A 23,899-nucleotide genomic window follows, 5' to 3' on the forward strand; every position below is an offset into this window, starting at 1 on the left:
AGATGATCCCATTGGGGCATGTTTTGCAGTTGTTGTTGTTGGGGAGATGACACGCATGGACATGTGATCTTCACTGTACTTGAGAAAAAATCTGAAGCAAAATATATACAGCACCAGTCAAACGTTTGGACACACATACTGCTTCAAGGGTTTTTCTTCATTTTTTACTATTTTCTACACTGTAGAATAAGAGTGAAGACATCAGAACGATGAAATAACACATATGTATATCATATAGTAACCAAAAAAGGACACTAACAAGAAGAACATACTTGCTTGGGCCAAGAAACATGAGCAATGGACTTTAGACTGGTGGAAATCTGTCCTTTGGTCTGATGAGTCCGAATTTGAGATTTTGGGTTCCAACCACCGTGTCTTTGTGAGACGCAGAGTAGGTGAACGGATGATCTCCGCATGTGTGGTTCCCACCATGAAGCATGGAGGAGGTGGTGTGATGGTGTGGGGGTGCTTTGCTGGTGACACTGTCTGTGATTAATTTAGAAGTCAAGGCACACTTAACCAGCATGGCTACCACAGCATTTTGCAGTGATACGCCATCCCATCTGGTTTGAGCTTACTGGGACTATCATTTGTTTTTCAACTGGACAATGACCCTAAACACACCTCCAGGCTGTGTAAGGGCTATTTGATCAAGGAGAGTGATGGAGTGCTGCATTAGACAACCTGGCCTCCACAATCACCGAACCTCAACCCAATTGAGATGGTTTGGGATGAGTTGGACTGCAGAGTGAAGGAAAAGCAGTCAACAAGTGCTCAACATATGTGGGAACACCTTCAAGACTGTTGGAAAAGCATTACTCATGAAGCTGGTTGAGAGAATGCCATGAGTGGGCAAAGCTGTCATCAAGGCAAAGGGTGGCTACTTTGAAGAATCTAAAATCTAAGATATATTTTGATTTGTTTGACACTTTTTCAGTTACTACTTTGTTATGAATCCATATGTGTTATTTCATTGTTTTGATGTCTTTACTATTATTCTACAATGTAGGTGTGTCCAAACTGGTACTGTATGTCATTCACAGTTATTGATCTGAACTAGCCTACTGTTTCAGTTCATTTTTTTCTGGGGATACAGACAGCCTTTGACAGTCAGTGATGCTGTCAGTGATGCTGACAGTAGTCAGCAATAAGATCCCATCCACAGGGCACCGGCTGAGATTGTTTCCCACTTTTACCCACACCATTCAGAGCAGAGTTCGTTTAGGGGCGGCAGGGTAGCCTAGTGGTTAGAGCGTTGGACTAGTAACCGGAAGGTTGCAAGTTCAAACCCCCGAGCTGACAAGGTACAAATCTGTCGTTCTGCCCCTGAACAGGCAGTTAACCCGCTGTTCCTAGGCCGTCATTGAAAATAAGAATTTGTTCTTAACTGACTTGCCTGGTTAAATAAAGGTAAAATAAAAATAAATAAATAAAAGAGTTTGTTTGCCCTCTAATTTGGACTACCAGGGGTCGATTGGCTAAATCTAGATTGTGGGTGGGTGGGTGGATGGATGGTCGGGGGGGGGGGCGACATGATTATAATAACTTGTACACTGCAAATTGACCACGCCTAAGTCCAAAAAGATATTGTATTTTATTCTTGATACCATTTCAAACACTTTGAAGTTTGTGGAAATGTGAAATTAATGCAGAATATAACACATTAGATCTGGTAAAAGATAATACAAAGAAAAAAATGTTTTTTTTGTTTGTTGTATTTTCTTTGATCCATCAACTTTGAAATGCAAGAGAAAGGTCATTATCTGATTTAGGACTATAGGCGCAATTTATATTTTGGCAACTAGATGACAGCAGTGTACGTGCAACATTTTAGACTGTTCCAATGAACCATTGCATATTGATCTGGTACAGGTACTCCCTGTATATAGATTCATCCGGTATATCGATTAATTATTTTGTATTGTGGGCCAACTGTTGCCGACCCATGTTTTAGTAATTCCCTATGAACAAAATGAACAACTGAGAATTGTTGACACGCTTTCATTTGATATGTATTATTAATTTTCAATAGATGTAAAAGCCTACAATAAAAATGATGTGTCACACAATTTCAATAGGCCTAAAAACCTCTGTGCAATGTGAATGGCCTGGTGTTGGATCACATTGGTAAATTCCAAGAAGAAAATAGTTACCTTCGTTTATTTTCATGTCACGGAGATAAGATGGACTAAATTCAGAAGTACAGGTTGAATGTCACCAAAACTCACGAGACATGCACTTCATCTTGGCCTGCTAAACTTCAGAGGAAGGGATTTCCTAAAGCGTACGAGGCCTACACGCTTGTTTACAGGACAAAAATGACATGGAATTGAATACAGGACATAAGTAATTCATCTTAAGGTCGGGACTCAGGAGTGCGCATTACAGTAGCTCACGAACGTGATGCCAGTAGGAGTATATTGAGAATCCCTATCTAAATCAGTTTATCACCTCGACGACAATGCAATTGACATGAACTCCATCAATAGCAAAACAATACAATTATTGCATTTGTTGACGTGGGTTCCCTATTATAAGAAACAAAACTATACTGACTGTATATAGAGATATATATTGTATTGTTTTCTTTCTTTCTATCAAAACAACACAAAACTCCAAAATAGATGTGGATATTATTTTCAGAACATTGCGATTTAGCTGACAACCACAGAGGGGCGCTATTGATTGAGTGAGGTGAACTTGTGTCAGTTTCTCCAGACTACAATAATACAACTATGAAGCGGGCATGGCTGTAAATGTTGTAACTATTTAATAAATAATGTTGTTTAAATTAGTAATGCTTCAGCAGTTGTTGTCCGGTTGTTGTTTTGCACACTTCTGAATCAGGCACTTATCTTGAGCCCCATGCCACCAAAAGCGTCACTAACGTGCGTCATACATTTTCGAAGGACCTTTACGATAATTCAGAAAACAGAAATTTGAACGCGCATTAACGTTGACCTCGTTTTATGCGACATTAATCATACTTTGTGCATGGAAATGAATTCTACGAAGACATAAAACGTTAATGGATATATTCTAATAAAGTGTGTCGTTGCAATGACAGGTGGAGGTTCTCTAGCCGAGAAGAAAATATTTCACGTAGCTAGCTGGTAAACAACTAGCTAGCCCGCTCACTTACAGAGGGTGAAATCGACACTTTTCACGTCAGAGGGGTGTCGGACTCAGTTTCGTTTCAGATATTTATATCAGAAAAGTGGTGAATCTTCCCATTTGTCGTTGCTAGTAGCTAGCTTGGTGCTCGTGCTTAGTCGGCAAGCAGGAGAGTAACGTTAGGGCTGTGGAATGGTCCGACTTGTTAACGTTAGTTAGCCAAACACAGCAAACAAGAGGTAAATACCTACTTCTCTTAGAGCTACCTGTAATTGCCAAGGAATTACGTAGTATAATATCTCCAATGAGGTAGCATATTACTGCAAAATTAAAACAGATAAAATGCAAGCCAATGCATTTAACCATAATCAAGACAATACACTAGTGACTAAATGTTATTTGTATATGCATTTTATTTGATGGATAAGCCACATCATTGTGGCCCTATGTGATTCTATCATAGGAGAATCAAGCAATTGTTTTTTAGCGTCCAACGATATCTGGGCTATTGATGGAGAATAGGCATTTACACTGAATTACTTCATTAACTTCCCTTACATTTTAGTTTCCATCGTATTACAATGTCCAAGCAAATGTAATCAGTGGGTTTGAACTCTGTAGTGGATTACAATGAAGCAAATGCATCCCCACAGAATTGAATGAAGAAGTGTGTGAGCTATCTTTGTCTTTGCCCCCCCATCCCTCCTCCTCAGCCATGATGAAGAGAAGGGGCGAGGCGGCCTCCGAACCGCTGAAACGGATTAAGAAACAACGTCTTGAGGAAGCCAGCTCAGATGAGGAGTCGCCGCTACTGACAACCAGTCAGTGAAATCACCATCACATTGCTATATTACGTCACTATATTGTATATAGTTCTCACTGTGCAATGAGATATTCAGGATTTGGCAGAATGTCACAGGACATGACCTGTGTTTTTGTTTGTGTGTGTGCCGCCTCCTCTCAGACTCTAGTCAGAGTGACTCCCACAGTGACTCGGAGGACCATAGACCAGGGTTCTCTATGCCCATTGTATCCCAGAATGCATCGGCCACAGACGATGCCAAACAGAGCGACGCCAACAAGTTCACCATGTACAACACTGTGTCGCAGAAACTCATGGTAAAATGACACTCACGTGTCCCATTGACTTACAAATATAAAACTACGAGGGATCATGGATACCAGAATGTTCCATCCCTCTTCTCATCTCTTTATCCCTCTCTCACATTTTTTTCTGTGTTCCCTTCTTCCACCTCCAGGCCAAAATGGGTTTCCGGGAAGGTGAGGGTTTAGGTAAGTTTGGCCAGGGGCGCAAGGAGATCATCGAGGCGTCCACTCAGAGAGGGAGGAGGGGTCTGGGACTCACGCTGCAAGGCTTCCAGGGAGAGCTCAACGTTGACTGGCAAGACGAAATTGAGGTATTACACAACAACATCATTACAGACATAAGCAAGCAGATAGCTTTGTCACACTGTCATCTCATCAGATTAAAATAGGCTGTTAGTATGGGATATTTCCCAATTCTATGTACAGTCTACAGGAGAAAAGAATGCGCTCACCAATGTAAACACCTTTTTCTGCCCCATCCCTCATCCTCTATCTTCCCACTCTCTCTCCCCTTTCTTCAATCCCACTCTCTCCTCTCTCCCCCTTTCTTCCATCCCACTCTCTCCTCTCTCTCCCCCCTCTATTCCCCCATCTCTCTGATCTCCCGCTCTCTCTCTAGCCCGGTTCTGTAGAAGAGCTGAAGTGGTTCCCAGAATGCTCCACAGAGATCCCAGATGCAGATGAGCTGAGGGGGTGGATGGCTGTGGGACCGGTACACACATCCGCGTGCACTCACTTTTAACACACATTCTTCTCGATCTGTCATTCTCACCTGTGCACTATATTTTTTGGTCTATCTCAGAGGAAACTGAGGATTGAGGATGAGACAGAGTTTTGCACAGAGGATCTTCTACACAGCCTTCTGAGGTGCAAGGTGAGCCACCTAAAGAACAACCCTCTATTCAACTGCAAACAACTCATCATCAGGATATTGATTCTATAATGGCATAAGTAAGTTATGGCAGTAAAAAGTGTATGTGGTCTGCAGACGGTGTTTGACGATCTGGAGGGGGAGGAGATGAGGCGAGCTCGAACACGCTCCAACCCCTACGAGACTATTAGAGGAGCCTTCTTCCTCAACAGGTAGCTGAACTTACTGAATAACCCACTGATGTTCTAGCATCACACAACAACATGCTAGCTCACACTGCTAATGAAGCACCTGGGGCCTCATTTATTAACTGCGTACAAAATATATCCCAAAATATGCATGTGATATGCAGTTTTCCCACATGGTCATTTGTTGTATGGCTACTTCAGAAATATGAACACATCACGAACAGAAAAGGTGAGGAATATATTCTGCAAAGGTTATACAAATAAATAGGGAATGGATTCTTATGTCTAATTGTTTAGATGCCAAAAGTAAAGCACTTGATTTTCACTCGTCTTCATTAACGGCAAACCCTTGAATGCGTAGGTGTGTCCAAACTTTTGACTGGTACTGTATGTATGCTAGTATGTAGCCTACTGTAATTTTGATTTGTTGTTAGTAGCCTAAACAATGTTTCAGTATTCGCGGGAAGTCCAGCATATTTAGGTTGGGGGAAAAGTCGATGCAAAACATTGTTGAATTAACAAGTCCACAACTATTTGCCGTTGTTTTCTCTTTCTGTCACAGTCCTTTGCCAGATACAGTGTAAATATTCTGCCAATAAAGTAAATAGACTGGTAGCTTATGTCAAATATGTGACAGTATGTGTAGGCGACAGTATTTCTGTGCGATAGGAGTGCGACATTATTGCCTATTTAATCTGAGCCAATACCAAGGCAGGACATAGAAACCCAAGAATATATTGATAAACTAAATATTGAGCAACAATTCGTCCTTTGCATTGAAGTGTGGGCTGTAGCCTATTTTTAAATTGTTTCCAATATACTACATTTCCAAAAGTTAGTGGATTCATCTATTTCAGCCACACCCGTTACTGACAGGTGTATCAAATCGAGCACACAGCCATGCAATCTCCAAAGATGAACATTGGCAGTAGAATGGTCTTACTGAAGAGCTCAGTGATTTTCAACTTGGCACCGTCATAGGATGACACCTTTCCAACAAGTCAGTTCATCAAATTTCTGCTCTGCTAGAGCTGCCCCGGTCAACTGTTAAGTGCTGTTATTGTGAAGTGGAAACATCTAGGAGCAACAATGGCTCAGCCGCGAAGTGGTAGGCCACACAAGCTCACAGAATGGGACCAACAAGTGCTGAAGCGCATAGCGCGTAAAACTCATCTGTTCTTGGTTGCAACACCAAGTTCCAAACTGCCTCTGAACGCAACGTCAACCCAAGAACTGTTCTTCTGGAGTTTCATGAAATGGGTTTTTATGGCTGAGAAGCCACACACAAGCCTAAAATCGCAATGCGCAATACCATGCGTTGGTTGGACTGGTGTAAAGCTCACCTGCCCGAATACATAGTTGCCAACTGTAAAGTTAGGTGGAGGAGGAATAATGGTCTGGGGCTGTTTTTAATGGTTTTGGGCTAGACTCCTTAGTTCCAGTGAAGGGAAATCTTAATGCTACAGGATACAATGACATTCTAGATGATTCTGTGCTTCCAACTTTGTGGTAACAGTTTGGAGGAAGGCCCTTTCCTGTTTCAGCATTACAATTACAATGCCCCTCTGCACAAAGCGAGGTCCATACAGAAATGGTTTGTTGAGATCAGTGTGGATGAACTTGATTGTCCTACACAGACCAACTCCATATTAATACCCATGATTTTGTAATGAGATGTTCAACGAGCAGGTGTCCAAATTAGAGGTCGACCGGTTTATGGTTTTTCAATGCCGATGCTGATTATTGGAGGACCAAAGAAAGCCGATTTAAAAAAAATGGATTTGTAATAATGACAATTACAACAATACTGAATGAACACTTATTTTAACTTAATATAATACATCAATAAAATCAATTTAGCCTCAAATAAATAATGAAACATGTTCAATTTGGTTTAAATAATGCAAAAACACAGTGTTGGAGAAGAAAGTAAAAGTGCAATATGTACCATGTAAGAAAGCTAACGTTTAAGTTCCTTGCTCAGAACATGAGAACATATGAAAGCTGGTGGTTCCTTTTAACATTAGTCTTCAATATTCCCAGGTAAGACGTTTTAGGTTGTAGTTATTATAGGAATTATAGGACAATTTCTCTCTATACCATTTGTATTTCATTAAACTTTGACTATTGGATGTTCTTATAGGCACTTTAGTATTGCCAGTGTAACAGTATAGCTTCCGTCCCTCTCCTCGCTCCTACCTGGGCTCGAACCAGGAACACATCGACCACAGCCACCCTCGAAGCAGCGTTACCCATGCAGAGCAAGGGGAAAAACCACTCCAAGTCTCAGAGCGAGTGACGTTTGAAACGCTATTAGCGCGCATCCTGCTAACTAGCTAGCCATTTCACATCAGTTACACCAGCCTAATCTCGGGAGTTGATAGGCTTGAAGTCATAAACAGCGCAATGCTTGAAGCATTGCGAAGAGCTGCTGGCAAAACGCACGAAAGTGCTGTTTGAATGAATGCTTATGAGCCTGCTGGTGCCTACCACCGCTCAGTCAGACTGCTCTATCAAATCATACTTAATTATAACATAATAACACACAGAAATAGGTCATTAATATGGTCGAATCTGGAAACTATCATCTCGAAAACAAGACGTTTATTCTTTCAGTGAAATACGGAACCGTTCTTGATTTTATCTAACGGGTGGCATCCATAAGTCTAAATATTCCTGTTACATTGCACAACCTTCAATGTTATGTCCTAATTACGTAAAATTCTGGCAAATTAGGCGGCCCAAACTGTTGCATATACACTGACTCTGCGTGCAATGAACGCAAGAGAAGTGACACAATTTCACCTGGTTAATATTGCCTGCTAACCTGGATTTCTTTTAGCTAAATATGCAGGTTTAAAAATATATACTTCTGTGTATTGATTTTAAGAAAGGCATGGATGTTTATGGTTAGGTACACATTGGAGCAACGGCAGTCCTTTTTCACGAATACGCACCGCATCGATTATATGCAACGCAGGACACGCTAGATAAACTAGTAATATCATCAACCATGTGTAGTTAACTAGTGATTATGATTGATTGATTGTTTTTTATAAGATAAGTTTAATGCTAGCTAGCAACTTACCTTGGCTTACTGCATTCGCGTAACAGGCAGGCTCCTCGTGGAGTGCAATGTAATCAGGTGGTTAGAGCGTTGGACTAGTTAACTGTAAGGTTGCAAGATTGAATCCCCCGAGCTGACAAGGTAAAAATCTGTCGTTCTGCCCCTGAACAAGGCAGTTAACCCACCGTTCCTAGGCCGTCATTGAAAGTAAAAATGTGTTCTTAACTGACTTACCTAGTTAAATAAAGATGAAATAAAGGTGTAAAAAAAAATGGCCAAATCGGTGTCCGAAAATACCGATTTCCGATTGTTATGAAAACTTGAAATCGCCCATTCCGATTAATCGGTCGACCTCTTGTCCAAATACTTTTGTTCATGTGGTGTACAGGCAATCTTGCAGACTGGCACTCACTATAGGTAGCATGCATGTTTAGTTTGAAAAAGTCACTGCAAAAATATTCTGGCTGCACCTCTACAGAAATGTGATCAAATGCCATTGCTCTTTCTTTTACAAACTGGTGTGGCCTAATTCCAATAGTGACAAATTATACAGCAAATAAAGGGTGTTAGTATCACCATAACATGTGAATGCAGGGTGTTTTCCAGGCAGAGCTTTATTGCTGCGTATGTACAGTCGTGGCCATAGGTTTTGAGAATGACACAAATATTAATTTTCACCAAGTCTGCTGCCTCAGTTTGTATGATGGCAATTTCAATATACTCCAGAATGTTATGAAGAGTGATTAGATGAATTGCAATTAATTGCAAAGTCCCTCATTGCCATGCAAATGAACTGAATCCCCCAAAAACATTTCCACTGCATTTCAGCCCTGCCACAAAAGTACAAGCTGACATGTCAGTGATTCTCTCATTAACACAGGTGTGAGTGTTGACGAGGACAAGGCTGGAGATCACTCTGTCATGCTGATTGAGTTTTTAAAAAAGACTGGAAGCTTCAAAAGGAGGGTGGTGCTTGGAATCATTGTTCTTCCTCTGTCAACCATGGCTACCTGCAAGGAAACACGTGCCGTCGTCATTGCTTTGCCCACAAAGGACTTCACAGGCAAGGATGTTGTTGCCAGTAAGATTGCACCTAAATCAACCATTTATCGGATCATCAAGAACTACAAGGAGAGAGGTTCAATTGTTGTGAAGAAGGCTTCGGGGCGCCCAAGAAAGTCCAGCAAGCTCCAGGACCGTCTCCTAAAGTTGATTCAGCTGCGGGATCAGGGCACCACCAGTACAGAGCTTGCTCAGGAATGGCAGCAGGCAGGTGTGAGTGCATCTGCACGCACAGTGAGGTGAAGACTTTTGGAGGATGGTGTCACAATTTTGCCTAAGAACACAGCCATGAATAAAGAATGGTACCAACACATCCTCCGAGAGCAACTTCTCCCAACCATCCAGGAACAGTTTGGTGACGAACAATGCCTTTTCCAGCATGATGGAGCACCTTGCCATAAGGCAAAAGTGATAACTAAGTGGCTCGGGAACATCAATATTTTGGGTCCATGACCAGGGAACTCCCCAGACCTTAATCCCATTGAGAACTTGTGGTCAATCCTCAAGAGGCGGGTGGACAAACAAAAACCAACAAATTCTGACAAACTCCAAGCATTGATTATGCAAGAATGGGCTGCCATCAGTTAATTGACAGCATGCCAGGGAGGATTGCAGAGGTCTTGAAAATGAAGGGTCAACACTGCCAATTTTGACTCTTTGCAGCAACGTAATTGTCAGTAAAAGCCTTTGACACTTATGAAATGCTTGTAATTATACTTCATTATTCCATAGTAACATCTGACAAAAATATCTAAAGACACCGAGGCAGCAGACTTTGTGAAAGTTAATATTTGTGTCATTCTCAAAACTTTTGGCCACGACTGTATAGTGTGCGCCAAGTTTATAAATCTCAATATTTTTGGACGTACGTATTCTTTTCAGAAATGGCACACGCCGATATTAAGTGTCAAATTTACGCCAAGGTTCTAAATGAGGCCCCCGGCTTTTTACTTACAGTAGCTGATAATAATGACTATCTTATCTGTTTGTTTTCTTTCTAGGGCGGCTATGAAGATGGCCAACATGGATCACGTCTTTGACAGCATGTTCACCAACCCAAAGGATTCACAAGGGGTGAGTGACCCTTTCCATTCACACTTGATCTAGTCAATGAAAGTGACATTTAGCCTTTGTGACTGGTGTCCAGGTGTTAGGTGATAAAGGTGTGTTTTTGTCCGTGTCTCTCCCCATGCAGAAGCCCCAGACGCGAGAGCGCGAGGGGGAGCTGCTGTATTTCGGGGATGTGTGTGCGGGGCCGGGGGGATTCTCAGAATACATCCTGTGGCGGCGGCGCTGGCATGCCAAGGGATTCGGTATGACCCTCAAAGGACCCTGCGACTTCAAACTGGAAGACTTCTACGCCGCACCCAGCGAACTGTTTGAACCCTACTACGGTATGTACCATGATGGATCCCATGTGCTGATCGTCAAATATGGTTGAACAAATTGGAATAAGATCTTATGGTCATCGTCTTCGCTTTTCACCCTCCCTGTGGCTCAGGGGAAGGCGGGGTGGACGGGGATGGTGACATCACTCGTCCGGAGAACATCAGTGCCTTCCGGAATTTCATCATGGAGAGTACAGAAAGGAGAGGACTGCACTTCCTCATGGCTGACGGGGTGAGTTGGAGTCTTCATGGCACTGTCATCATTGGCCAAAGGCTTAGTGAGATGTGTTCTGATTGGTAGGGTGTGATGTTGAGCACATCTTTGTTTCCTGATTGGTAGGGGTTCTCAGTGGAGGGGCAGGAGAACATCCAGGAGATTCTGAGCAAACAACTACTGCTCTGTCAGTTCCTCACCGCAATGTCTGTGCTCCGGACAGGTACGTCTGTCTGTCTCTTACTATCCAGAAGTGTAAGGACAGTGAGTGACTTGTGTTCTCTGTCTCCCCCAGGTGGTCACTTTGTGTGTAAGACCTTTGACCTGTTCACACCGTTCAGTGTGGGGCTGGTGTACCTGCTCTACCTCTGCTTCGACCGGGTGTCCCTCTTCAAACCCATCACCAGCAGGCCTGCCAACTCCGAGAGGTGTGTGTAAATGCTGTTGAGGCCAATACTATTTACTTTGACCAATACCTATTAGCTATGTTCTGACATTATATCCTTGGTTTTCAGATACATTGTGTGTCGCGGTCTGAAGCCTGGTTCAGATCCGGTCAGGGAGTACATGTTCACTGTCAACCTGAAGCTCAACCACCTGAGGAACTCGGAGTCTGACGTCAACGAGGTGATGCCCATCGAACTCATCAAAGGAGACACTGAGTTCTACAACCACATGATCAACTCTAACGAGAGGTAGAAAGACACACACACACACACACACACACACACAAATAAACAAAGGCTTTATAATCATCCATGTCTCCCTGCAGCCACTGTGTAGTCCAGATCAAAGCCCTGGCTAAGATCCATGCCTACGTCTTAGACACGTGAGTTACCTACCCTCTCCCTTCTACTGTTCCAATCAGTGTAAACGTGTTGGAATGTAGTGTACCTGCATGTGCAAGTACAATCTGACTGTGTTGTGTATTGTCAGGACCCTGTCAGAGGCCAGGCAGGCTGATATCCGGAAGGAGTGTCTGAAGCTTTGGGGGGTGAGTAGTACTGAGGAGTTAGTGAGGGCTAATCAGTGTGTATAGAGACTGGTATCTGAGCAATTCAATAATCTCGCTTCATAGCACTCACTAGTTATTTGTTTATTTATGTCTCTCTCTCTCGCTGTGTGTCTCTCTCTTTCTGTCTCTTTAGATCCCTGATAAGGCCAGAGTCACTCATGTCTCTTCAGACCCCAATTCCAAATTCTATGAGCTGATGAAGGTGAGATTGTGCCCTCCCATCCCTTACCTAGTATCAAGGAAAGGGTGTGTTTGATACGGTAGTCTGTAGTACATAGTCACACTGAACTGTGTGCATTTAATTGTCTGTATGGTGATAGTGTTTTTATCACCATGTGTTTGATCATGTATTCGTAGAATTTAACGTTCTCTTTTTTTCTGTCTCACTCTCTCTTATCTATGTCTCTCTCTTTGCCTATGTCTCTCAGGGTTCTGACATCGAGTTGTTGAACTCCAAGCCCACCCCTCTGAGCTCCACCACTCTGGATAAGGTGCACCATGTCCTGGACTACCGGTGTATTGTGGGAGGAGGGGAACAGCTCTTCCTGTTAGGTCTTGGGGTGAGAGAGAGCAGACACCACTCTGGACTTTGGACCTGGGCCATGATCATCTCAGCAGAAGTTCTCGTTATTCACAAATAGACATGGGTATGCCACTCTTCTCATGCTTCTTTCTCTCTCTCTCTACAGAAGTCTCAGATCTACACCTGGGACGGCAAGCATCCTCTGCGCTGGAGGAAGCTGGATAACTTCAAGCTGGAGCTGCCGAGAGAGACCCTGCTCAGTGTAGAGATTGTCCAGGAGCTGAAGGGAGAGGTGAGAGAGGAGAGGACGAGATGGGGGAGGGGGAGGTTGAATAGGGGAAGGCAAAGGAAGAGAGTAAGTAATTACTATGGTTGTTTACCTTTTTTTAAATGTTTGTTGAACACAGGGTAAAGCCCAGCGCAGGATTAACGCGGTACATGTGCTAGATGCCCTGGTTCTCAACGGCACTGACGTTCGGGTCCAGCACTTCAACCAACGGTGAGGCAACAACCCTAACCTTCACCCAGGGGTGAAAGTAGATTTAACGGAGTAGCTACGGATCGGACTTTTCTGGACCCCTCTTTCCCACAGCTAAAGTCCTGAAGCTTCTGCACATGTGTGGGATTCTCTACTTTCTGACTCTGCTCTACTCGTAGAGAACCGGCAACTCTGCTATGGTGCTCATTTACTAAAGTTAGATCAGCACATACAATGTTACTGTAAAATTAAAAACACCACCTAATTTCTTATGAGATTATAGTATGATTGTGCAAATGGTGAAATGTTTCTCTCATGTGGCCTAAACTCAATAGCGCGCCACTAGGCAAAATGTGTGCTTACAGTTACTTTACTTTATCCACATGTTGTTACGTTACAGCCTTATTCTAAAAAAATACATCCTCATTAATCTACACGCAATGCCCCGTAATGACAAAGTGGAAACAGGTTTTTAGAAATGTTTGCAAATTTATTTTAAAAAATACTAAAACGGAAATACCTTATTTATGTAAGTATTCAGACCCTTTATTATGAGACTCGAAATTGAGTTCAGGTGCATCCTGTTTCCATTGATCATCCTTGAGATGTTTCTACAACTTGATTGGAGTCTACCTGTGGTAAATTGAATTGATTGGACATGATTTGGAAAGGCACACACCGGAACAAAATGTGGGAAAAGTCGAGACTTCGAATACTTTCAGAACGCGCTGTATATTTAAAATAAACCCAGGTAGGCTATGCTACAGTTTACCATCTGCTCTAAAATACTATCATTTTACATTATTCAAAACAACACTGGGCTACTTCTAATCAACACTGTATAACACAAGAAGATCTAAATGCATATCCCCATGAAACTGATTGAGATCAAATGGTTGGTATGCAGATGCTGCATGGACGTTTCACCAGTAAAACAGTGAACAATTATCTTTCACTATTGACATTGAGAAATGTAAAGGGAGGGTGACCATACAAATGTGTGCTTAATGTAATGTGTAAACGTGTAAAACGTGATTTGGATCTTCAGCTCAGGGATCCATGGAGCCGCAGCCTCTGCCTAGATTAACATTTTGGATAGAAGATTCTGGGCCTAATAGTACCAGACTGGCTTACTTTCACACCTGCCTTTACCTTATCTGGTGATTACATGTATTGTTGCTGAACTGTGGTCACTGTCTCCAGAATTCAGATGGCGGAGAAGTTTGTGAGGGCCGTGTCCAAGCCAAGCCGACCAGACATGAACCCTATCAGGTAACAACCCTACACTCTAACTTTTTTTCCTGCTTGAATAAGCATAAATATGAAGGGAAGATCTGGAGGATTTTTTTGGGAAGTCCTAATGTTTCTCTGCTTTTCTCCTCAGAGTGAAAGAGGTGTACAGGCTGGAGGAGATGGACAAGATCTTTGTCAGGTATGAGAAGGTTAATGCTATTGCCATAGTCCACTTTTGAGACGGAGAACTTTGCATTAGTCTAAGAATGTATAAATAAATGAATGAATATTCCTCAACCGCCTAGACTGGAAATGAAGGTGACTAAGAGTTCAGGAGGAGTCCCTCGTCTGTCCTACACTGGCCGGGACGACCGCCACTTCCTCCCGAATGGCCTATACATCATCAAAACTATCAACGGTATGTACTGTCGCTAAGGTGACATACATTGCATTCGGAAAGTATTAAGACCCCTTGGCTTTTTCCACATTTTGTTATGTTACTGGCTTATTCTAAAATGGATTAACAATTTGTTTCCTCATCAATCTACACACAATACCCCATAATGACAAAGCAAAAACAGGTTTAGAAATGTTAGCAATTTTTTCAAATAAACTGATATCACATTTACATAAGTATTCAGACCCTTTACTCAGTACTTTGTTGAAGCACCTTTGGCAGCGATTACAGCCTCAAGTCTTCTTTGCTATGACGCTACAAGCTTGGCACACCGGTATTTGGGGAGTTTCTCCCATTCCTCTCTGCAGATCCTCTCAATCTCGTCAGGTTTGATGGGGAGCTTCGCTGCACAGCTATTTTCAGGTCTCTCCAGAGATGTTAGTTTGGGTTCAAGACCGGCCTCTGGCTGGGGCACTCAAGGACAAACATCCCCACAGCATGATGCTGCCACCAACATGCTTCACCGTACAGATGGTGCCAGGTTTCCTCCAGACATGACGCTTGCCATTCAGGCCAAAGATTTCAGTCTTGGGTTTCATTAGACCAGAGAATCTTGTTTCTCATGGTCTGAGAGTCCTTTAGGTGCCTTTTGGTAAACTCTAAGCAGACTGTCTTGTGCATTTTACTGAGGAGTGGCTTCCGTCTGGTCGCTCAACCATAAAGGCCTGATTGGTTGAGTGCTGCAGAGATAGTTGTCCTTCTGGAAAGTTGATTGCTCACTTTGGCCAGGCGGCCAGCTCTAAAACTAGTCTTGGTGGTTCCAAACTTCTTCCATTTAAGAATGATGCAGGCCACTGTGTTCTTGGGGACCTTCAATGCTGTAGACACTTTTTGTGTCCTTCCCCAGTTCTGTGCCTCAACACAAACCTGTCTCTGAGCTCTACAGACCATTCCTTCGACCTCATGGCATGGTTTTTGCTCTGACATGCACTGTCAACTGTGGGACCTTTATATAGACAAGTGTGTGCCTTTCCAAATCATGTCCAATCAATTGAACTTACCACAGGTGGACTCCAATCAAGTTGTATAAACATCTCAAGGATGACCAATGGAAATAGGATACACCTGAGCTCAATTTTGAGTCTCATGGCAAAGGGTCTGAATACTTAGTCAAAAGTTTGGACACACTTGATACATTTTATTTTTTACTATTTTCTACATTGTAGAATAATAGTGAAGACATCAAAACTATGAAATAACACATGCAATCATGTAGTAACCCAAAAAGTGTTAAACAAATTCAAATATATATTTTTGATTCTTTGCCTTGATGACAACTTTGCACACTCTTGGCATTCTCTCAACCAGCTTCACCTGGAATGCTTTTCCAACAGTCTTGAAGGAGTTCCCACATATGCTGAGCACTTGTTGGCTGCTTTTCCTTCACTCTGTGGTCCAACTCATCCAAAACTATCTCAATTGGGTTGAGGTCAGTGATTGTGGAGGCCAGTTCATCTGATGCAGCACTCCATCACTCTCCTTGATCAAATAGCCCTTACCAGCAAAGCACCCCCACACCATCACACCACCTCCTCCATGCTTAAAGGTGGGAACCACACATGCGGAGATCGCCTACTCTGCGTCTCACAAAGACACAGCAGTTGGAACCAAAAATCTCATATTTGGACTCATCAGACCAAAGGACAAATTTCCACTGGTTTAGTGTCCATTGCTCATGTTTCTTGTCCCAAGCAAGTCTCTTCTTATTATTGGTGTACATTAGTAGTGGTCTCATTGCAGCAATTCGACCATGAAGGCCTGATTCACGCAGTCTCCTCTGAACAGTTGCTGTTGAGATGTCTGTTACTTGAACTCTGTGAAGCATTTATCCATTTCTGAGTCTAGTAACTCTCCTCTGCAGCAGAGGTAACTCGGGGTCTTCCTTTCCTGTGGCGGTCCTCATGACAGCCAGTTTTCATCATAGCGCTGGATGGTTTTTGTGACTGCACTTGAAGAAACTTTCAAACTTCTTGAAATTTTCCGGATTAGATGACCTGCATGTCTTAAAGTAGTGATGGACTGTTGTTTCTCTTTGCTTATTTGAGCTGTTCTTTCCATAATATGGACTTGGTCTTTTACCAAGTAGGGCTATCTTCTGTATACCACACCTACCATGCCACAACACAACTGATGGCTCAAACGCATTAAGAAGGAAAGACATTTCACAAATGTATTTCTATCAAGGCAAACCTGTTAATTGAGAGAATACCAAGAGAAAAGTAAAGTAAAAAAATGTGGAAAATGGGAAGTAGTCTGAATACTTTACAAATGCACTGTATATTATCAAAGAGCATTGATGGTAGGAGAGTGTGGATTTATGTACACTGAACAAAAATAAAAACGCAACATGTAAAGTCAAAGATGCCAGACAATTTCCATGTGCACAAAAAGGTTATTTCTCTAAAATGTTATGCCCAAATTAGTTTGTTATCCCTGTCGGTGACAATTTCTCCTTTGCCAAGATAATCCATTCACCTGACTGGTGTGGCATATCAGTAAGCTGATGAAACAGCATGGCCATTACACAGGTGCTCCTTATGCTGGAGACAATAAAAGGCCACTCTAAAATGTGCAGTTTTGTCACACAAAACCATGTCACAGATGTCTCAAGTTTTGAGGGAGTGTGCAATTGGCATTCTGACTGCAGGAATGTCCACGAGAGCTATTGCCAGATAATTACATTTTAATTTCTCTACCATAAGCCGCCTCCAACATCGTTTTAGAGAATTTGGCAGCCTCACAACCGCATACCACATGTAATGGAGTCGTGTGGGACCTAATGAATTTATTTCAATTGATTGATTTCCTTAAATGAACTGCAACTCAGTAAAGTCTTTGAAATGTTTGCATGTTGTGTTTATATTTTTGTTGTGTGTGTGTGAGAGAGAGAGAGAGAGAGAGAGAGAGAGAGAAAGGTAGAGCATTTCTGCTCTAGGATACAGGAGTCTGGATGTTTTCTCATAGACATTTCTCTTCCTCTGACGTGCAGATCCCTGGACGATGGCGTACAGTAAGAACACCAAGAGGAAGTTTTTCTTCAACAAGATGACTAAACAGTCCACTTACGACCTGCCAGCCAACTCTGTGGCCCCGTTCCAGTGCGTACCACTATGCACCGGTCTCAAATCTGTGTGGTAGACTAGGATATGTGCGACAAGGAATTGTCTGCATGTTTTTGCATCTGAACCTAGTCTACTCTAGACAGGGGGTCTCAAACCTCTCCTCTGGGACCTCCAGACATTTCACAATTGTGTTGTAGCCCTGAACTACCCCAACTCAAGTGCTTGATGATTAGTTGAGAAGTTGGATCAGGTGTGCTAGCTTCCATCAAATACATGGAATGGCTGGACATCCCCAAGGAGCGGTATGAAATTGATTGAAAGGTTATTGAACTGAATATGTCGTTTCTAATTTGTGTGTGTGTGTCTCCTCAGCGTCTGCCATACAGAGCGTCTGTTCTGGGCGTGGGAGGACGGGGTCAGAGTTCACGACTCCCAGACGCGGGTTGACCCTGAGAAGCTGTCTAAGGATAATGTGCTTTCCTTCATCCACCAGCACTACCAGCCCTGAGCCACCAGGGGGAGCCCCCCAGACACATAGAATATTGCCATAGACAGATAACAGTACCCTGCACATGGTTTGGCAAACTGGCATTCACAAAATGTTCATGGTCGCTATTTTGGCTTGAAAAAAAATTGGCGGATAGAAGTGGATTATAATCAAATGTTTGGTGCCAACATGAAGGACAGTTTGCCTAACTCTATGGCTCTTTGAGACAGCTCTCCCTGTAATTATGTTACAAAGACCACTCTCTCCTCTCTCTACTGCCCCAAGCTCTATGTATCAGATCAGATCCACTGTACAGAATGCAGCTTCGAAGTGATTTTAATACTTTATGAAAACCAACATTGACAAGCTGTCACATTACGTGTTGCATTGCATGCTCCTGTTTTTTCTATTGATTCCATGCCCCCCCATCCCTTTGCTTGTATTCATGCCATGCCTCCATGATTTGCAGTGTGTTTGTGTACAAGATGCGGTGGTGTACTCTAATTTAGAACCTCTCCGAAGCTCAAGCACTACATGTTTTTGTCTGAAACTGAAAACCTCCCATTGTGCCTTTTTTAAAGGGATACTTTGGGATTTTGGCAATGAGGTCCTTTTCTACTTCCAGAGTCAGATGAACTCATGGATACCATTTTTGTCTCTGTGTCCAGTATGCAGGAAGTTAGAGGTAGTTTCCCTTTAAGGCACTGCACTATACGTCCTGGTATGCCTGACTTTCAAAACGGAGTCCAATCATCTCACCCACCCAGCTTGTTTTTACCCTCCAAGATCTTTACTGGAGTGCCTAGCCAGTCAAGATCTTCTCCTTTCAGCAACAACTAAACCTTTGTACACATGGGGAGTGGTGAGATGTAGCATAACTAGTGCCCAGAGCAGGGTTGGGGTCCAATCCATTTCAATTCAGAAAGTAAACCAAATTCCAATTCCACATTTTCCTCATTAAAAATAATTGGAATTGCAGTGTACTTCCTGAATTGACTGGAATTTACCACAACCCTGGTCACGGAAAAACTCCTGGCCTTCATTGAAAAACGGGGTTATATCAAATACAGCCTTCCATGCATTCTAGCCTGTCTGTCTAGGGGATTAATGGGGGTTTCAGGTTTTGGGCCTTACTTTCTACTCGTCGTCACCGTGTTTATTATGTTGCATCCTGTTTCCTTGCTCCGCTGTCCTAGTTTTGTTTAGTTTGTGAAATTTTAAGGGGATGAGGTAAACATTTTCTTTGTTTCAAACCCTGTTGATGATAATGTAGTAATAAAAATAAGTTTGTTCTTCCCAGAAACCTTTTCCCCGGGCCCAGTTGTCCTTCACACACACAATCACTCCTGCCCTCTACCTTTACCATAACTTATGTGGTGAATGTTCTGCCACAAAATGTCTGGATGCTACATATTGGCAGTGACTGAGTAATCCTACTATGCATCATGATACATAAATATGATCCATTATATCACAGGCTTGTAGAAGAGAGCTTTGCCTCTGTCATAGTTGATTCTGAGTAGCAATAGAATGGTCAACCAGAGAAAACAGATTTAGAGATGCATTTATTTTGTTTTTTGGATGTTCAGACATAATTACAAAAGAACAATGTACATACATGCCAAGCATGTAATTATCTGAATTTACAGTAAATATATATAAACTTGTTGCCTTGGGTGAGGGATCAAAATTATGTGAAGCTGTCAGCATGTAGGAAGGCCTTAATGCATGCATGAGTAATCAAACATTCTCAATGTAAACCATTTAGATGCACAGGCACTGCTAAAAATGCAATGCCTGAACAAAAAAAGGCCATGGGGAGATTCAGTTTGGCACCAAAGGCTTGGAATTAATTAAGATGTGGACAAAAACACATATACACCCCTTCCTTATTCTAACGGTATACAGTATATGTAGCCCTGTGCCCATATTGACAAAGCATCTCTGAGTAGGAGTGCTCATACTCGAGATGCTTTGTAAATACAGACCCTTGCAAAATGATGTCAAGAGATAAAGCCCAGTCAAGTCTCAGGTGATTTAACTAACAGACAGGCATAGTGGTTATTGACCACAATGAGAACTAAAGCATCATTTTGGCAACAGTCTGAGAACACAATGCCAAGGTGCACTATGCAAACCCATTGAGAAGTACAGTGTCTTCATACCCTCATCATAGCACTACGGAGCACAAATTGCAATGAAGTCAAAGGAAGAATTGTATACTATGTCACACTTGAAGAGTTCATGATTTACATAAGCATTGTGCATGATTTTGCTTTCATGAGTGGTCCTTAAGAGCATCAGTAACCATTGAAGTGTAGTAAGTAGTATACCACAGTCTGTATGAAGGGGAAAGCAAAGCTCAGCCCAGGAGTTAGTTGATGATGTGGATGACTTCACAACGAACATCCAATTTGTAGTGGCTCAACAAATTAGGCAATTTGAGTACCAAAGCTTGACAGAGCAGAGGTACCTATGAGCAGAGTGTGAATTACAAGTGGGGATAAACCCTGAAAGAGATATGAGCCCCCCCTAAATTAAACAAGTCATAACTTTGGGGGGTCTCTAATAAATAATGCTAATTTACCCATTATCCTATTTGTTTAAAATGAAATGTGTACTGCTATAGTGGTAAATATGAAAATAAAAGCTTATCCCACATGAAACGAACACTCCCACCTCTGTATTCTGTTTTTTTATCCCCCCATGTGGCTGCACTTGTCATGCAGGACTGTTACATATTTCAGCCCCGCTTCAAGTGTCCCGACTTCTCTTTCTACAGAAAAGGTCATGTTGTCAGCAAGACACATCAATTCAGGCTACAAGAGTGTAGACCCAATGACAACTGCCAAATGTCATTATACTTTTTGGTGTTTTGTAACAGATTTCGCTTTCCATTCATCAAATGACACGAGTGTACAGTGCACTGTTTGGATGCAGGAATTATTTTGGAGTGGATGAACATGGGCAGGTAGCCTACTTTTTAAACTGATTTGTTTGACAATAAGATGACTTGTGTTCATGCCAAATTAAAAAGGTAATACAAAAAAATGACTGGGTAATGACATGTCTTTACTATTTGTCCCATGAAAAAAATGTAAACACTCGCATGCAGGTGCAAATATAGAAGGTTAAGTGAAAAAAAAGAGACCCCAGAATGTTACCGTATAATTCACACAAATGGCTGCATTAAGGCTTTTAGCTGCCAAAGCAGTATTTGGTCCTGATGAAGATGTAACATAACACAGTCAAATGTGCTAAAATGAGCTAATTCTTAATCAGTAGTGGATAAAGGCATAGTAGAAGAGAGCACTGACAGCCAATAGAGCAACAGAGAGCATCATATTCCTCCTGTTCTCTCCTCTCAACACCTCCAGCTCTTTATCTAAATGAGAGGGAACAAGCCGTAAGTCCACAATGTACCACACACATCATTCAGGATCCAGTTTCACAATAACACTTATATTACAATTCTACTATATGAATTGCGTATAACATTTTCCATGAAACAAACGTTTTCCTTACCATACTTTTGCATCCTATCGTTCATTATCGTCATTTCATCCTCCAGCGATTGTCTGTCGAATAGAGGGAGATTAGGAATTGTGCTTTCATCACCATTATCATCGTTGTCATCATAATCATCACCTGTCTTGATCCGAGAGCTCCTCGCGCCGCCGTCTGAACTCGGCCCTCTCGATACTATCGTGACATCGCAACCGTCGCTCCTCAACGCGATCAATCTGTGTAGGGGACATATAAACTATGAAATATCTCTGGCATTAACATTGGGTGACACCTGTGAATTGTCGCAAACGTGGCTCCCTAAAAGGGTAGCAATATACTTCGCCTCTTCCTCTCTGGCTAAGGTGAGCTCACGCATGGTATCCAACGTTTGAATGAAGCTTGTTAGTTAACGTAAGCTAAACTTGCAAATTCCAGAGCAACGAAACATTATTCCACGTCACGTAAGAAACCTTCAAGTTACAGAGTTTGTGTCTTACCTCGCTAGCAACGCTGACTTTCTCTCGCTTGTCCTTAGATTTGGTCATTTTGTGAGAAAAAAACACAAAGTAAACGACCTGCTGAGGGTACAAAAATTATAATTCTTGGGGTTACTGCGACTCTGTGTGAGGATCTAATCTCGGAAAATGCCACCCCTAGCTGTGTGGAGGCGATAGTGCACGAAGGTGAATGATGTGCACATGCGATACAAACCATTATTTAATGTAAGCTACTATTGCACGTTTAATCTAGATTCTAGAGCTGCCGTGCGTATAAAATATCAAATAATATTGTTGCCAGTGATATTGCCGTCAATTGAGCCGACACTCGTACAACGCAGTTAGCCATTCGCGTGTTAGTTGCCTGAATTGGGATGCGCGAATACACCACACTTTACGGCAACGAGTAGGGACGCATTCTCAGCACAGATATATAGTTGTAATGCACATACACATGGTTAGCGGATGTTCATGCGAGTGTAGCGAGTTGCTTGTAAGATAGACGATAGCTGCAAACAGTTTGAAGCACACTTATTCAATCTTCCACGATACCAAATAGTTTATTTAATTTTCTTGCTTTATCAAAAATCACTGATATCACGGGTAGAGTGAGACTGCAGAGGCAGCCAATCGGATGTGCTGTTTTAGCAAACGTTAAATTGTGAAAGCAAGACGTGTTTACGGTCATGACATACAATCACAGTACACACACAGCAAGATCTGAGTGAGCTTGATATGTTTTTCATTGTATTTCATTAGATTATATATATATATATATATATATATATATATTTTTTTAAATAAGAAACCCGCACACTGCTCTTGCTAGTATCACTGCTCTTTAATAAGCTTTACGTTTGGGCCTTCGTCAGAGCTTTTGTGAGTTTTTATTTTATTTACACGGTTATGTAGACATAGCTCCACCCACATCCGTTCAATGCATCGAATGAGGTTGGAGTCGAGGGAAAATAAGTAACACGGAGCCCAAACCGGCTGCGCGCGTGCATACATTTATTTTGTCCCCCTACACCAAACGCAGGTTAAAATATCAAAACAAACTCTGAACCAATGACATTAATTTGGGGACAGGTCGAAAAGCATTAAACATGTATGGCAATTTAGCTAGTTAGCTTGCTGTTGTTAGCTAATTTGTCCTGGCATATAAACATTGAGTTGTTATTTTAACTGAAATGCACAAGGTTCTCTACTCCAACAAATTAATCCACACATAAAACGGCCAACCGAATCGTTTCTAGTCATCTCTCCTCCTTCCAGGCTTTTTCATAGTTGAACTTATATGGTGATCCATCTAAACTTTCATAGTATTACCACGACTACCGGCAAAACAGTTCGTCTTTCAATCTCCTCATTGGGTATAACCAATGAGGAGATGGCACGTGGGTAGCTGCTTCTATAAACCAATAATGAGATGGGAGAGGCAGGACTTGTAGCACGATCTGCGTCAGAAATAGAAAGGACTTCTATTTTAGCCCCTGGCATCGCAGAGTGCTCGTTGGTTCGCACAATAATTGAATAACATTCATTTCTAAATTTATTTTGCGAAGCACTCAACGTGTCTGGTCTGGTCAGCATGTTAGTGTTGCCGAATATAACAATGTGCATTTCATA

At 42.2% G+C, this 23,899-nt stretch overlaps 2 protein-coding genes across 2 annotated transcripts; one reads left to right on the top strand and one right to left on the bottom strand.

Annotated features, from left to right (window-relative positions):
* Positions 1–2,907: 2,907 nt before the first annotated feature.
* Positions 2,908–19,569, top strand: cmtr1 (cap methyltransferase 1). The gene is made up of 24 exons (XM_029676418.2): positions 2,908–3,353; positions 3,828–3,935; positions 4,079–4,233; positions 4,374–4,532; positions 4,841–4,933; positions 5,024–5,095; positions 5,210–5,304; positions 10,411–10,483; positions 10,605–10,803; positions 10,911–11,029; positions 11,138–11,234; positions 11,307–11,439; positions 11,527–11,706; positions 11,784–11,840; positions 11,948–12,005; positions 12,160–12,228; positions 12,455–12,586; positions 12,716–12,841; positions 12,957–13,048; positions 14,231–14,299; positions 14,412–14,459; positions 14,566–14,678; positions 17,707–17,815; positions 18,152–19,569. The coding sequence occupies exons 2-24, from the start codon at positions 3,830–3,832 to the stop codon at positions 18,285–18,287; spliced, it is 2,490 nt and encodes an 829-aa protein (XP_029532278.2). The 5' UTR covers positions 2,908–3,353; positions 3,828–3,829; the 3' UTR covers positions 18,288–19,569.
* Positions 19,570–19,814: 245 nt separating this feature from the next.
* On the bottom strand, positions 19,815–22,476 carry ccdc167 (coiled-coil domain containing 167). The gene is made up of 4 exons (XM_029676419.2): positions 22,271–22,476; positions 21,915–22,009; positions 21,792–21,844; positions 19,815–21,651 (listed from the first exon to the last, which is right to left on the bottom strand). Exons 1-4 carry the CDS (start codon positions 22,316–22,318, stop codon positions 21,545–21,547), a joined length of 303 nt encoding a protein of 100 aa, XP_029532279.1. The 5' UTR covers positions 22,319–22,476; the 3' UTR covers positions 19,815–21,544.
* Between the last annotated feature and the right edge of the window lie 1,423 nt (positions 22,477–23,899).

This window comes from Oncorhynchus nerka, linkage group LG13 (genome assembly GCF_034236695.1).
Source record: "Oncorhynchus nerka isolate Pitt River linkage group LG13, Oner_Uvic_2.0, whole genome shotgun sequence".
NCBI lineage: Eukaryota > Metazoa > Chordata > Actinopteri > Salmoniformes > Salmonidae > Oncorhynchus > Oncorhynchus nerka.